Consider the following 13,533-nt stretch of genomic DNA (forward strand, 5'->3'; position numbering starts at 1 on the left):
TTCCATTGAAGAGAGAGGCATATAAAGATTCGTCTCGAATGTAAGAGTCGACTTTGGTGTTTGAGCAACTTTTGTAAGAAAACAAGGGATCTGAGCAAATCCTTGAATTATATTAGTGTCCTAGGATAAAAAGTGTCAGTGTGGAACACAACCACCATGTCATCATAAGTTTGACAGATGGATGATTTCGAATTTGAAAGACAGTGTTCTATGCTTTTTTAAGGTTAAGGCTTTCATAAAGGTTAATCTGGTCAATTTTTTATTAAAATTTTCTCTTACAACGAGAAAAAATGTAAATTCATAATTTTATCTTACTGTTTGGCTATAAATGGAAACGACCTATGGAACCCCCAGATAAACCAGCAGATTCTGATTGTTGCAACTCCGGTTGCAATCCTTGTATCTTGGACGTATATGAGGAGCAATTGAAAAATTATAATTTGAAAAAATATCAGGACGGAAATAGCCAACAATATGATAACTGTATTCATCCTTCTTCCTACTCTGTTTTCAAACTTGTTAATAGAGAAAAACATACTCCGAATTCTTATATTTTCAAGTTTGAATATTTTAGTTTCTTGAACAAAAATTACAATAGAAGTAATAAGGAGAAATTGAATTATGCACCAGGTCAGCATTTCATGTTGAAAGGTAGAGAATCGAGTTCAGGAAAAGAATTCACAAGGGCTTATACTCCAATCCCTTACGGGGAGAATAATGACAAATCGTTTACAATTTTGGTAAGATTGTATGACGAAGGTAAAATGTCATCTTACCTTAAGAATTTGCAAATAGGCAGTGAAACTTTATGGAGAGGCCCTTACTGCAATTTCACAATAGATTATACGATAAAAAACATACTCTTCATAGCTCAAGGAACAGGAATTGCCCCAATATTTTCAATCGCAAAAGAAATGATATCAAATGATTTTTGTGAAACATTTTTACATTTGTTATACTGTTGTAGAAACATGAATGAAATTTTTCTGAGAAATGAACTTTATGAATTGAAATCTTACTGGAATTTCACCTATGAGGTATTTTTGAAGGATCCAATGAACTTTTCACCGAAATACGAAGAAATTATTCATGACAGAAAATTAGTAGAGAAAGATTCAATTCAATTCATCAAAAACAAGGGAAATAATTTACAGGTTGTGATTTCTGGTTCTACAGAATTTGAAAATTGTATTTCAAGTTATATTACTACAGCTGGAGACCAGAAAATATTTCTTTTTTGACTTAACTGTATTAGTCCTTTAAGAAATAAAAATCTGAGCTGAATTTAGTACAAATGATTTATTAGATGAAAAATAAACATGAAGTCAACTGTTAAGTGTAATTTCAAACAAAGTGAATACTCTTTAATAAATAAATGTTACTCTACAATTAAAATACGTCCATAAATCTTTGAATTGAAATGGGAAGGAAAAATTTACCTTCCATTCGAATGACCAGCTGCTTGTCTTAGTAGGATATAGATCTTTTCTTTTATCCAGTCTTTATTATAAGGTGCATAGGTGTTGGTTGACTTTTGGTAAACAAGACAGCTTAGGTCTGATAGCTGTAATATCGATTATTATTCCATTACAGATCAAAAACTATGGAATACACTTACCTGATCAACAAAGTCGAACAGCTGTGAAATATCATATGTGATGGTAGGTGTATTAGGATTTCTTTTCTTTAAATGTTCCTCATATATTTTACAAACTCCCTCCATGCATTCGTTCACAGACTCATAATCAGAATAAGTCCTAGTTTCAGGATTTATATCGGGTTGCACTAGAAGAATTGTGTGGGCCTAAAAAAACAATTTCATATATATAAACGGAAGGAGAGAAGTTAAGAATCACTGTGAAATTTTTGAATTCTTCGTAGGACATGCATTGAAGTACAATTATAAAATAATTACCATTCTGAGAATTGAGAAATTTTAGATATCGTTTGTTTGAGAACTTCTATGCACCCTTTTCCTTCTGGATGTCAACCACAGATGCTAACCTAACCTAACCTAACTCTATAATCTTTGGTTGTTATGTCATAGAGAACAATGAAAAAAATATTGATTGTATTTTGTATGGAGGGTACTATTTTGTTGAAAACTATTAGTTATCAATTCATATAAATACCTGAGATATATCTGGAATAAGATGGGAAGTGAACATTCTTCGCAGTCTAACGCTGTATCCAAAAGGCAAGGCCTCGAATCAAATCCCGGTAGATTTTCGAATTTGAGAAGACAAAATACTATTGCTAATCCTGGGGGCTCTTCTTCCGAATTTGATATTGATGGAAACACGGGAAGACCTAGATCTACTTCGCCAGGGCCTAGTTTGTGCAGCGATGTAGATCTACCTTATATAAGTTACACTGTTAATAGACCAATAGGAGGTTGGTGCTGATCGAACATAAGGATAAGATATTTATTCCTGATTTTCAGATTCTCCGAAGCTTCAGAACAAACAGCTTCTTAAAACGAAATCAGCACCAAGAAAAATACCCCAAAAACAGCCAAAAAAGGTCCCACATAGTATAGTTTTAGTAAATCCAGCCCAGAGTAGTCCTAATATTGAAAAAGACCCTGATGTGGAAAGATTGCAAAGTATACCTATGTTTTTGCCTATTATGAGGGCCACCCTGAATCTCCCAGCAGCTAGAGATCCAGAAGTACTGGAAAGATTAGATCCTGCACCTCTTCTCAGGCTATGTGCTAGATATCAAAGTCATTTGACTGCTTGTGCCAATCTAGTTGCTGTTGAACAAAATGCACTCAGTAATAAGATCCGAGAGGTATTTTGTTCCACTGATATTTCCTACAATTTTATTTAAAATCTGGTGTTTTAGACAGATGGCGAAATAACAAAAGTATTCAATGCTGCAACTGAAAAACAGAAGAAATTTGCCAAATATGCTGAAAAATTGGGCAAAATTCATGACCTTTCTTCACAGCTGAACAAGTGTCACATGTTGCTCAATGAAGTTCTTGAGTCAATGGAAACGTTGAATAATCATCTAGACGTAGATGATAGGCTGGAGCCTTTTATTTGGACCACTGGATGAGTTTGATTTTTCAGTTTTCAGATGTGAAGAATCTAGACAGAATTATTTAGTCACTGAACTACTGCAAGAAACACTTTTGATCTCATTTTATATTGGAAGGAATCCTTTGACTAGATTCAAAAGTAAAATATTTATGAATAAGTTCTATTGTGTTAGTAATGTTATTTTATTCTATTTATTTATTTCTTCACATTTCATGTCGATATATGTCAGAATAAAATAAATTCCCAATGAAAAATCATTCATTCGATTTCAGTTACAAAATACGGGAACAGTCTGAAAAAGATAAAGTTATTTTGTCTGTGGTTAGTATTCTGTGTTTATGATCAACAACCGTCTGATTTAAGAATTTGAGGTTAATATTTCGGTGAAGTGGAGTGAGTGAAGTTGAGTAAAGTCACATTTTCGAATAATTTCTTGTAGAGGTGTGCGTTTTTCGTTTGAGTAATTTTTGGAAATGGCAGTTATGAAGACTAAAATGTTGGAGTCTCAAAAAAAACCGTCGTCCTATTCTAAACAGAGCAATACAAACGAGAAAAAAACACTTCTTCTAGCCCAAGAATTGAAAATCGCCAGATCGTTAGCTGGTAACGAGAAGGTATCCAGGGACAGAGCCCTGAAGAGCCTGAAAAAATGGCTCAAACATAGATCACAAAATCTAGGTAACTACCCCTTCATTTTTTCGAATTTTTTCATTCTAACCTGAAGAGTTCATGTAAGAGAGATCATTTCTTTTCAGCTTTTACAGAGGAAGATTTCCTCAGGATTTGGAAAGGGCTATTTTATTCGATGTGGATGTCCGATAAACCTCTCATTCAAGTAAGTTTTTATGATCTTTATGTTAATTTTTGCTCAAGGAGAATGTTTATTTTTTCAGGAAGAGTGTGCAGAGAATATTGCCAGTTTATTGCATGAGTTACCATTTGACCACTCACTTATTCTCTTCAAATGTGGTTTGATAACTTTATGTAAGGAGTGGTTTGGTATTGACCAACTTAGATTGAACAAATTTTTAATGGTGAGATCTTTGTTGTCTGGCTTCGTTTGAACCCTAATTCACTCTTTAATTTTTCAGTTTGTGAGGAGGTTATTACGACAATTTTTGGTTGTTCTGAAGAAGAATGGGTTTCAAAAAGACAACATTATACAATTTGGTAATGTTATATCTGAGACAGTTTTAGATTCAGGGAAGAAAGATATCATGGGACTCTTTTTACATTTCACGGAAGTGTATTTAGAAGAACTTGCCAAAGTAAGTTGATCCACCTAATTTTGTGAGACGATATAACTTTTTCTTGTTTTCAGGTTAGCGAAGGTCACTTGAAGCATCATTTAGTCGCCGAATTTTTGGTCCCCTTTATTAAAACACTGACTTCATCTGATGATCCCAGGAGGATTAAACAGATTAGGAAGTTTATATTCATACATTTGATGTTTCAGTCAGATGTAGGTCTTGAATATCAAGAGAGATATGATGCTTGGAAAAGAGTAAGTTTTTCTAATATATTCAAGTCGTAGTTTTTACCCGTTTAATTTTGATTACAGCAAGGATTTCCTGGAACTATCCATGCAATGCAAAAAGTCGAGATAGAAGAAGATAAGGATTCTGAGGAATATGATGAAGAGGAAGGTCATTTGTTAGAAGATAAGCCTTTAGATCCAAGAGCTGGTAGGGTGGATGTTGTATTGCCCCAAATCAAATTCAACCCTAAGCTCCTTGCTGATTTATTGGTTAAATATAAGTACACTGAAAATAGTAAAGTAGCTGCAAGGAAAACTATGACTTTGCTCTCAAAGCAGTAAGTTGAAAAAACTATAGCATGACTTTATTCCTATTTGTTTTCTATTTCTTCATAAATGTGATCCACGTTTTTTTCTAGATTGAGAAAATTGGCCAAAGGAATATATCCATTGGGCGTCGTAGACTTGAGGCTTCCAAAGGATGACATCAAAGATATGAATTTGAAAAAATCGGCCAAGAGATTGGTTAAATTCGAAAACAAACTGATGGGGGTCCAAACCAAGGGTAGAAAGAGGAAAATGGAGATGAACGAAGAAGTGCCTGTTAAGAAAATCAAGAAAAAGGAGGAACGAAACCAACCCAAAAAGATCAACCAAATGACAAATTCTGACTTTCTCAATATGACCAAAAAATATCTCAAACAGGGTGTTACCTTTAAAGGAGACAATACTGAAATGAAGAAAGTGGTACCTCAGTCTTTACTCTCTGAAAGTGGTCAAATGCCCGATTTGGTGTTTGAGAAATTTTCGGGACTGTGGAGGGTTTATAATGACGTTGACACCAAACATGATAAAAAAACGGGAGCCTCAAAATCCTCATTGCAAAAGAAAGAACCTGCCACCCTAGAAAGTGAGTAAAATATTACATTTTTTTGTGGCTCACTCTCATTCAATGTATTTTTTTTTATGTCATTTTGTAGTTTAATACAGTAAATATGAATGACACAATGTATTTTTATTTTTCACCTTGAACTTGATGTCATTCTGTGTTGAAATTTCTTGGTTTAGTTGCTGGATTTTGTTTTCCATTGTATCATATAAGATTATAATCCATGTTTCTTTTTAGACCAAGAAATTTTTCCTAACAATCCTTGGGATGAACCTCTCAAGGAAAGGGAGTACGAAATAACGATCCCCTCTAAGAAATATGTTGAAAAACTGAAAAAGATCTCCAAAAAATCCTCCAAGAACCTCCAGCAACTCATCGATAGCAGCCAGATAAAATTCAAGAATCCCAGGGATCTGAACAAGCATGCCCAGTGCTCCACTCCGGAAAGAACAAAGAAGGTTAAAATAAACACCAGTCTTAACAGGTCGCAAGAGTTTGAAGAGTACCATACGCAAGTCTTGAGCTCCCCTACTATAATTTTCGATGGGAGCAAGAAGCCTGGTAAGCCATTGTTGAAGAGCACAAGCAGCACCCCAATCAATCCTTTCTACAAGAAATACAAGCCTTAATTAGCTGGAGACCAATTTTATTCTGCAAATGTTACAAATTGTTATCTGTAAATATTATTTGTTTTCGACTTGATTCAATTTAGGACTCAGGACTACAGATTCACACTTTGTTAAATTTCCACCTGACATTGTTTTCGAACGATATTACACTTGGTTCAAGATTATTCATTGGTTTTTCCTCATGTTAAAACTGACTGTTGATGTTTTAACGTGATATGATGTATTTTATTCATTGAGTCTATCACTTGTACGGTTCTTTTATTGTGCCTGTAATTTGTAAATAGGTTTATTTTTTTATCAATAAAGGTTGATATCTGATTTTTTTATTTGTTTCCACTCAATTTTTTGAGGTTATTTCCAACAAATAACCTCAAAACCATAGACGAACATCTCAAAAAAGCTCCAAAGCTTCAGTAGATTTCTGTCATAGACTCCCATAGAGTTCAATGATCTCTGTAGCCTCCTGGCAAATGTTCGCATGTTTCACACCAGCTGGCGACACAATCGATCACTTTGAGTTCCAGGCTTCACCGAGAGGTAGCTCCACATGTCTTTTCGTCAATAATTCAAAATTCCTTTTTCACAGTCGAAATTATGCAAATTAAATACAATAATTTTCTTTAATTCGCATCTAAAATGTGATGAATTTTCTGAAAGATCAACTATTCTGGTAATAAATCTCGAAATTTCATTGACAATATCTTTTTCGGGATTTTTCGAAGGATTATTTTCGACACGCGTATTCCACGGAAAAATCACTGTAGATCTGAATATGATACATATTCTGAAAGAGCAACTCTTCTAGTTATAAATCTGAAAATTTTATCGAGCTCGATGAAGCCGTTCAGTCTTGACGATTATTTAAGTGATTCCACATTTTTGGAAATTTTTCAATAGTCACCGTTACAGTAGTTTTTCTCTCGATAAAAATCACCGTAGATGGAAATGTTATACATATTCTGAAAGAGCAACTCTTCTAGTAATAAATCTGAATATTTTATGGAGCTCGATGTATCAGTCTTTTCATGTAAAAATTATTGACTTATAGAGTTAAGTAATTTAGACTTTGCTATAGCTACAGAGATGGAATTGAGTCATCTCAATGCTGAAGAAGAATTTTCTCATGGAAAATTGTTTAAGATGAGTGATTTGTGATCTTGAAATATACAAAAAATACTTATAAATACTTTCATCTGAATTGGTGCTTTTGATTCTGAAAATTCTTGCCATGACTGCAATGGATACACTAATAGTAGTGAAAATTTTCAGAATGAAAACGAAATTTCGAGTAAATCAACCTTCTACTGAGTTTTTCAAAAGCACATGCCATCTGCTGCGAGTGCGTAAAGGAGTCGATTCAAATTTACACTATCCCTACATCTTCTATCCTCTCTTTTTCCTTGTTTCCAAACGTAAATTCTTCACATGAGTGGGAAAACGTCAGTCTTTGATAAGGCCTCTTAAAGCATGGCTTAGAGGTGACCTTCAGGATAAATAAGTCTTCTATCTCATCCTTTTTTCCACACGTATTTCCACTTTAAGCGTGTTCCACACGTTACAAATTGTAACTCTTTCCTTCGTTCATGTTTACCACGTGAAGATTGATCATCGAAACAGAATCAAAAGTGATTCTCAAGTCAATTTGCTAACAGCGAGTTCTTCAAAAATAGTTTATCGGAAAAAGTTGACTTAAAAAATTTTGGTGGGTGCTTTTTTTCTCATATCATAACGTAAGTGAAAGAGCGAGCGTTTGTTCTTGATCGAATCTCGATTTCTTCATGACATTATTATGTTTACTTTTTCATTAACAATTCCACCTAGTGTACTTTTCAGATATTTTTCGAAAATATTTTTGATTTTACATCAACTGGTTTGTTTTTGGTTGAGTTTTATTAACTTTGTTCATAATTTTTCTCTGAATTCATTGTTTTCACTTTACCAAAACATGAATTCGAAGAGTTTCAGAAAGTTTTTTTGTTATAATCCCATCTCAGGTTGATTTTAGAGTAGTTTTTGTTTTTTCATCTTCACTTCAAGTGCGGATTTTTTTGTCGATTTCAAAAGAACTATAGTTCTTGAGATATAACTTCAGTGTGAACCAAACTGTCTTCAAGCAAATTCCATCTGAATTCGCCACACTTACAACTCGAAAATTTTCATTAAAAACCATATGTGATATTAAAATTTTCTGTAAAACGAAAAAATAAATTCTAATGTTTATGCTTCCTTATCTTATCATTCCCATTGGATCCTCTCCCATTGATAAATCATTCGAATACGTAATCCCTTTATCGATTGCCAAAAATTCAAGTTTACTCTGTTTTGAATGTTTTCATTTACACGTGTCGCCATAGGCGTAGACACGGTTAAAATGGTGGGTGTCTGAATTATCTAAGGATGATCTGATGAGTAAATCTCGATGAAAAATTGAAATTATGATGGGATTTTTGCAGGATATGTCGAGGTCTTCAATGGGGAGAAGGTTTTACAGGGGGGAATCATGTAGCAATTTGGTGGGTCTTCTGGACAGGGGACAACAAGCTGAGGAGGATAATAGATGGACTTTCGAAGTAGCCTGGGAAGCTGCTAACAAAGGTAAAGCTTTGTATTCAATTTTTTTGGACAATTAATCACATTTAATCGATTTTCCAGTTGGTGGTATCTATACAGTGATAAGATCAAAGGCTTACATCTCCACTGAAGAGATGGGAGACCAATACTGCTTGCTAGGACCTTACAAAGAATCTTGTGCCAGAACAGAAGTTGAGGAAGGTCCATTGGGTTCAGATGTACTTAATGATGCTGTACAAGTTCTCAGGGAAAAAGGCTATAGGGTGAGACATGGATTCTAGCCATAGCCTACAAGCTATATACTTAATTCTAATCTCAAATTATAAGAAGACAATTTTTAGATTGTTACAGGAAGATGGTTAGTAGATGGTAACCCTCAGATAATCCTCATGGATATAGGATCAGTTTCTTGGAGATTGGATGAATTCAAGGCTGAATTGTGGGATAAGTGCAATCTAGGAGTGCCACATCTTGATATAGAGACCAACGATGCCATCATCTTAGGACATATGGTTGCAGAATTTATATCTGAAGTAAGGGAATATTCCATTTAACACTAGCTGAAGGAAAGGGTGGCTCAGTAGGCCACGAAATTTTTAAACTATAGTGCTTAGCCCCCACTACAATGTAGAGGCAGATTTGAAGTTTAAGATCTTGCTAAAATCTGTTACTATTAGAGATCTTTTTTGATTTTCAGTTCAAAAATATCACTGAGGCAAGGGAAGAAGAGACACAACCAAAAATAGTGTGTCATTTTCATGAATGGCAGGCTGGTGTAGGACTTATCTACCTACGTATCAGACATGTTAATGTAGCAACAGTTTTCACCACCCATGCCACCTTGTTAGGGAGGTATTTGTGCGCAGGTAGCACAGATTTTTACAACAACTTGGATAAGGTGAGATTTCCTTTAGAATTCGTCTTTTGAGCAACATTTTCGATGATTTGTGTTATAATTTTCAGTTTAACGTGGATAATGAAGCTGGAAAAAGGCAAATTTACCATAGATATTGCATGGAGAGGGCAGCTTCCCACTTATCTCACACTTTTACCACTGTCTCGGATATTACAGGTAAATGCTACCGGTATATACTTTTTGTGCAATACTGAAAAATTCCATTTTCCCTAGGCTACGAAGCAGAGCACTTGCTCAAGAGGAAACCTGATGTCATAACCCCCAATGGTCTGAACGTTAAAAAGTTTTCAGCCCTACACGAGTTCCAAAATCTACACGCCCTTTCCAAAGACAAAATTCACGAATTTGTCAGGGGTCACTTTTACGGGTGAGTTTTTTCTCAGAATTCAGTTCAACTTTAATTTTCTTCATTTCCTTCAGCCATTACGATTTCGATTTGGACAAAACTCTGTATTTTTTCATTGCCGGACGTTACGAATACGGAAATAAGGGAGCAGACATATTCATCGAGGCTTTGGCAAGGCTTAATCATTATTTGAAGGTGAATATTTCGAAAACTGGAAGATTTCGAAACTTATTTGTGAATTTTGCGATTTTTAGTCGACCAATTCGGATGTGACAGTTGTGGCCTTCATGATTTTCCCAGCTAAGACTGCTAATTTCAACGTTGAATCTCTGAGGGGACACGCTGTTACCAAAAGTTTGAGAGACACTATCGTAGACATACAGAGTAGGATGGGCAAAAGGATGTACGAAATTTGTTTGAGGTGAGAATTCAGAAAAATCAATTCAAATCCCACCGCTGTCACCAATGTAGTAATTCGCCTCTTCATTATTGAAATTATATCAATCTCATCGTTGGTTTTTTCAGTGGTCGCCTACCAGAATCGAGTGAACTCTTGCAGAAGGACGAGATGGTCAGGCTCAAACGATGTATATACTCATTGCAAAGACAAGGACTACCACCAGTCACAACGCATAATGTTGTTGACGATTGGCAGGACCCTGTCTTGTGTGGAGTCAGAAGATGCAATTTGTTCAATACCTCAAGTGACAGAGTCAAGGTAAACATAAATTTAACACAAGTCATTCCAAATAGTGTATCTAATCACCCTGTATACTCTCGTTATGCATTTTCAAGATTCGAATCGAATCATTGCATTTCTTTTCGTAGGTAGTATTTCATCCAGAATTCTTGAGTTCAACGAATCCACTGTTTGGTCTGGATTATGAAGAATTCGTTAGGGGGTGTCACTTGGGGGTTTTTCCAAGTTATTACGAACCTTGGGGGTACACACCAGCTGAGTGTACGGTTATGGGAATTCCTAGTATTACCACAAACTTATCAGGTGAGTATAAACCTCAAAGATGTATTTCGTTGTCTTTTACACTCATTTGAACTTTTCTAATTTGATGCATTTTTCATGTTTATCCAGGTTTTGGATGCTTCATGCAGGAGCATGTTGTTGACCCTAAGTCCTACGGTATTTACGTAGTGGACAGACGCTATATCTCGTTGGAGGACTCTGTACAACAACTAGCGCAGTTCATGTTCGATTTTGCACGTTTAAACAGGAGACAACGTATAATCCAGAGAAACAGAACAGAACGTTTGAGCGACCTATTAGATTGGAGAAATTTGGGCGTTGTAAGTACATCGAAGTATCCTCATTTAGTTTTGCTCTAATCTTCCCATTTAGTATTATAGAGAAGCCAGGATTAAAGCACTGAAAGCTGTTTATCCAGACTTCAAGGACGTTCTGGAGAACAGGATGGGTGGTTTGAACTTTTCCAGGCCTTATTCTGAACCACCAAGTCCTAGTTCTAGCAAAGTGACTACTCCAGCTGCCTCTTTACATGGCAGTGACGATGAAGGAGACTCAGTCGATGAAGAAGGAGAGGTATTTTCGATAAAAATCGATTTTCCCAATATAATTGACGAATTTTTTCAGTTGGCTGAACTCCAGATCAACCATAAGTGAAATTGGGAAGCCCTGTTTAGCAACCGAATCCTATAACTCAATCTCAACCCTTTCAAATTGATAATACTCTGAGTAACCAAGGCTAAAACTGAACAGAATCAGAAATCAGTGAACGAGACTGCTCAACAATCGTGCCATTGGATATTTTTCTTTAGGAAACTTATCGAAAAACCTTTTTAGGGAACTGTAATACTCGCATACATTTCAGAAGAGAATCATCTTCGTTAATCTCTGCAGTAATAGAGACTTTTCTTCCTTACCTAGTGACAATTGACCTATCCTTAAAAAAACGTTATACTCTGGAATCTGAGGTATTTCAATTTTAAATTAATGATATCTAGAGATATTTTTTTAATATTTTAAACTTGTTGCAATGTTTTATTCAATAAATGAATATTCTGTTGAATTATTTATTCCTTAAATCAAAATAAAATAGGAAGAATCAAAACTTAAGAACTAGACAAATATAGCTTCAGGTGGAGTGAATAAATTCATGAAAAACTGAATATTCTGGTACGAGTCAAAAACTCAGTTAATGTATGTATGGTGGTTGGTGAGAAGTCGTTGATCTTTGCCCTATTCGTCACTTTACTCATGGATTTCAGCAGATACTGCAAGTTTGGCTGGAACTGGAAAGAAATCCGATTGAAACTTGTGAAATTTTCAAAATTCGTTTTTCACCTTGTACAAGATACTGGCTTCATCTGAGAAATTCTCGTCGTCTTCAGTGCAAACGAGCACTTGTGACCTCAGTGGCGTAACTTGGACCAAATCGAAGGTGCGAAGAATAGCAGCTTCATCTGTAGGGTCATACTCCCTTAAACGAAGTACTATGGATCTTCTCCCACTTTCTGAGTTCCATTTAGACCTGGAGAAATTATAGCGGATGGCTGTTTGGGCCATTGCGTGGTAGGCAACGTAAGCAGTTGGCCAATGCTTCTCCATAGTTGCTAAAAAAATCCCCAGATCATATCACAACTTATTCTTTCTCTAGAGATGAAGAATCTATCTATCACAATAAAGTGAGGAGCTGTCCATTTAGAGAAATGCATGCTATACCTGGATATTTCCTATACTCATGAATGGTTCAATTCTCAGAGTGACAAATTTGTTGTTGGTTTGATTCAATACCCACCTGTGTAGTAACAGTTTGCGTCATGGTCAGGAAACATGTCCAAACCACTTCTCTGCATCATCTGGAAGGAAAAAACGTATTTCGATCATTTCAATTGATGGTAACCGACTTTGTTTTACCTCGATGAATCTAGGAAGGTTCCAGCTCTTCGATTTCAAGCTATTCAACCCTCTCTCTCCGACCAGATAATCAGAAAGCCTATATTCAAAGTCCACGACTTTGATATCCGATTCTTGTATTGTCAGATTGACTGTAACTCTGGAACCTTCCAGTACTATAGAGATAGAATCGCTAGAACAAAGTTTCCAATCGGAAAAGAATCAGGGATGTTAGCGATAAGTTACTCGTCATTAGGCCTGATGTCCCAGCTCTTGTAAGGATAGTTTTGGTACTTCCTTACTGCCAGACTAAACAGCCCAAATCTGGATACCCTAAACGTTATCCTCCTTTCGCTGTGTTCATGATCCACCTCGTATATATCCCCAGCCCACCACGATTTCTTCTCTTCGTTCCACATGCAGACAGTTGGATTCTCCAGGAAGATAACACCTTCTGGTAATCTGGAACCCTATGGTCCTCAGCCCCAGCAACAGTATTCACAATGGAAATACCTACCCTAAGCTGACCAGTACCATCTTCTCCTTCTCCAGCCTCAAGTTCACCTCCCATTGCTCCAAAGCATCCTTGTATTTCTGCACCTCGTCAGGGTCCAACGCTCCACCCTTCCTAGACTCAGTCTTGCTACCGTATTTGGCTGTCAGCCTCTTCGACCTCATTGTTTTGAAGGATTTGGTTGAAGAACCGCCGCTCTTTGGTCCTTCTTCCAACCAGGGTAGGGGTGGAGGATGGAATTCCGTGTAGAACTGGACTTTTTCCAGCTTTTTGGG

General features: G+C 36.0%; 6 protein-coding genes across 8 annotated transcripts; 4 read left to right on the forward strand and 2 right to left on the reverse strand.

Moving 5' to 3' along the window:
- The first annotated feature begins 260 nt into the window (after positions 1-260).
- On the forward strand, positions 261-1,284 carry LOC123320065 (NADH-cytochrome b5 reductase-like). The gene has a single exon (XM_044907230.1). The coding sequence runs from the start codon at positions 342-344 to the stop codon at positions 1,239-1,241; it is 900 nt and encodes a 299-aa protein (XP_044763165.1). The 5' UTR covers positions 261-341; the 3' UTR covers positions 1,242-1,284.
- On the reverse strand, positions 1,281-2,042 carry LOC123320068 (enhancer of rudimentary homolog). The gene is made up of 3 exons (XM_044907233.1): positions 1,916-2,042; positions 1,619-1,804; positions 1,281-1,564 (listed from the first exon to the last, which is right to left on the reverse strand). The coding sequence occupies exons 1-3, from the start codon at positions 1,916-1,918 to the stop codon at positions 1,436-1,438; spliced, it is 318 nt and encodes a 105-aa protein (XP_044763168.1). The 5' UTR covers positions 1,919-2,042; the 3' UTR covers positions 1,281-1,435.
- LOC123320067 (BLOC-1-related complex subunit 5) lies at positions 2,025-3,304 on the forward strand. 2 transcript variants are annotated; one of them, XM_044907231.1, is made up of 3 exons: positions 2,025-2,394; positions 2,444-2,793; positions 2,848-3,304. In XM_044907231.1, the coding sequence occupies exons 1-3, from the start codon at positions 2,154-2,156 to the stop codon at positions 3,061-3,063; spliced, it is 807 nt and encodes a 268-aa protein (XP_044763166.1). In that variant the 5' UTR covers positions 2,025-2,153; the 3' UTR covers positions 3,064-3,304. The 2 variants fall into 2 exon arrangements, with proteins under 2 accessions (XP_044763166.1, XP_044763167.1); XM_044907232.1 differs by having other exon boundaries at positions 2,852-2,886.
- Positions 3,305-3,406: 102 nt separating this feature from the next.
- LOC123320064 (ribosomal RNA processing protein 1 homolog) lies at positions 3,407-6,360 on the forward strand. Its single transcript, XM_044907229.1, has 8 exons — positions 3,407-3,725; positions 3,803-3,882; positions 3,941-4,081; positions 4,139-4,315; positions 4,369-4,551; positions 4,609-4,862; positions 4,944-5,434; positions 5,651-6,360. The coding sequence occupies exons 1-8, from the start codon at positions 3,521-3,523 to the stop codon at positions 6,040-6,042; spliced, it is 1,923 nt and encodes a 640-aa protein (XP_044763164.1). The 5' UTR covers positions 3,407-3,520; the 3' UTR covers positions 6,043-6,360.
- A 1,236-nt stretch (positions 6,361-7,596) lies between these two features.
- LOC123320388 (glycogen [starch] synthase) lies at positions 7,597-11,917 on the forward strand. 2 transcript variants are annotated; one of them, XM_044907701.1, is made up of 14 exons: positions 7,597-7,744; positions 8,496-8,637; positions 8,695-8,876; positions 8,955-9,146; positions 9,311-9,511; positions 9,577-9,685; positions 9,743-9,896; positions 9,950-10,070; positions 10,130-10,296; positions 10,401-10,593; positions 10,704-10,878; positions 10,966-11,177; positions 11,230-11,430; positions 11,482-11,917. In XM_044907701.1, the coding sequence occupies exons 2-14, from the start codon at positions 8,499-8,501 to the stop codon at positions 11,509-11,511; spliced, it is 2,076 nt and encodes a 691-aa protein (XP_044763636.1). In that variant the 5' UTR covers positions 7,597-7,744; positions 8,496-8,498; the 3' UTR covers positions 11,512-11,917. The 2 variants fall into 2 exon arrangements, with proteins under 2 accessions (XP_044763636.1, XP_044763635.1); XM_044907700.1 differs by having other exon boundaries at positions 7,602-7,772.
- On the reverse strand, positions 11,914-13,533 carry LOC123320389 (dynein axonemal intermediate chain 7-like). The gene is made up of 6 exons (XM_044907702.1): positions 13,262-13,533; positions 12,991-13,206; positions 12,766-12,937; positions 12,647-12,707; positions 12,193-12,461; positions 11,914-12,140 (listed from the first exon to the last, which is right to left on the reverse strand). Exons 1-6 carry the CDS (start codon positions 13,420-13,422, stop codon positions 12,003-12,005), a joined length of 1,017 nt encoding a protein of 338 aa, XP_044763637.1. The 5' UTR covers positions 13,423-13,533; the 3' UTR covers positions 11,914-12,002.

Source organism: Coccinella septempunctata, chromosome 9, assembly GCF_907165205.1.
Source record: "Coccinella septempunctata chromosome 9, icCocSept1.1, whole genome shotgun sequence".
NCBI classification, from domain to species: domain Eukaryota; kingdom Metazoa; phylum Arthropoda; class Insecta; order Coleoptera; family Coccinellidae; genus Coccinella; species Coccinella septempunctata.

Bases quoted from the DNA above. Each gene is read 5' to 3' on its own strand.
- LOC123320065 (XM_044907230.1), top strand. From the start codon at position 342: ATGGAACCCCCAGATAAACCAGCAGATTCTGATTGTTGCAACTCCGGT.
- LOC123320068 (XM_044907233.1), bottom strand. The intron at 1,565-1,618 runs GTAAGTGTATTC...TCGATATTACAG, and splicing joins TGTTCGACTTTGTTGATCAG to CTATCAGACCTAAGCTGTCT.
- LOC123320067 (XM_044907231.1), top strand. From the start codon at position 2,154: ATGGGAAGTGAACATTCTTCGCAGTCTAACGCTGTATCCAAAAGGCAA. The intron at 2,395-2,443 runs GTTGGTGCTGAT...CCTGATTTTCAG, and splicing joins TGTTAATAGACCAATAGGAG to ATTCTCCGAAGCTTCAGAAC. The intron at 2,794-2,847 runs GTATTTTGTTCC...CTGGTGTTTTAG, and splicing joins TCAGTAATAAGATCCGAGAG to ACAGATGGCGAAATAACAAA.
- LOC123320064 (XM_044907229.1), top strand. From the start codon at position 3,521: ATGGCAGTTATGAAGACTAAAATGTTGGAGTCTCAAAAAAAACCGTCG. The intron at 4,316-4,368 runs GTAAGTTGATCC...TCTTGTTTTCAG, and splicing joins ATTTAGAAGAACTTGCCAAA to GTTAGCGAAGGTCACTTGAA. The intron at 5,435-5,650 runs GTGAGTAAAATA...GTTTCTTTTTAG, and splicing joins AGAACCTGCCACCCTAGAAA to ACCAAGAAATTTTTCCTAAC.
- LOC123320388 (XM_044907701.1), top strand. From the start codon at position 8,499: ATGTCGAGGTCTTCAATGGGGAGAAGGTTTTACAGGGGGGAATCATGT. The intron at 9,512-9,576 runs GTGAGATTTCCT...TATAATTTTCAG, and splicing joins TTTACAACAACTTGGATAAG to TTTAACGTGGATAATGAAGC. The intron at 10,297-10,400 runs GTGAGAATTCAG...TGGTTTTTTCAG, and splicing joins ATGTACGAAATTTGTTTGAG to TGGTCGCCTACCAGAATCGA.
- LOC123320389 (XM_044907702.1), bottom strand. From the start codon at position 13,422: ATGAGGTCGAAGAGGCTGACAGCCAAATACGGTAGCAAGACTGAGTCT. The intron at 12,938-12,990 runs GTAACTTATCGC...ACTTTGTTCTAG, and splicing joins GACATCAGGCCTAATGACGA to CGATTCTATCTCTATAGTAC. The intron at 12,708-12,765 runs GTAAAACAAAGT...TTTTCCTTCCAG, and splicing joins ACCTTCCTAGATTCATCGAG to ATGATGCAGAGAAGTGGTTT.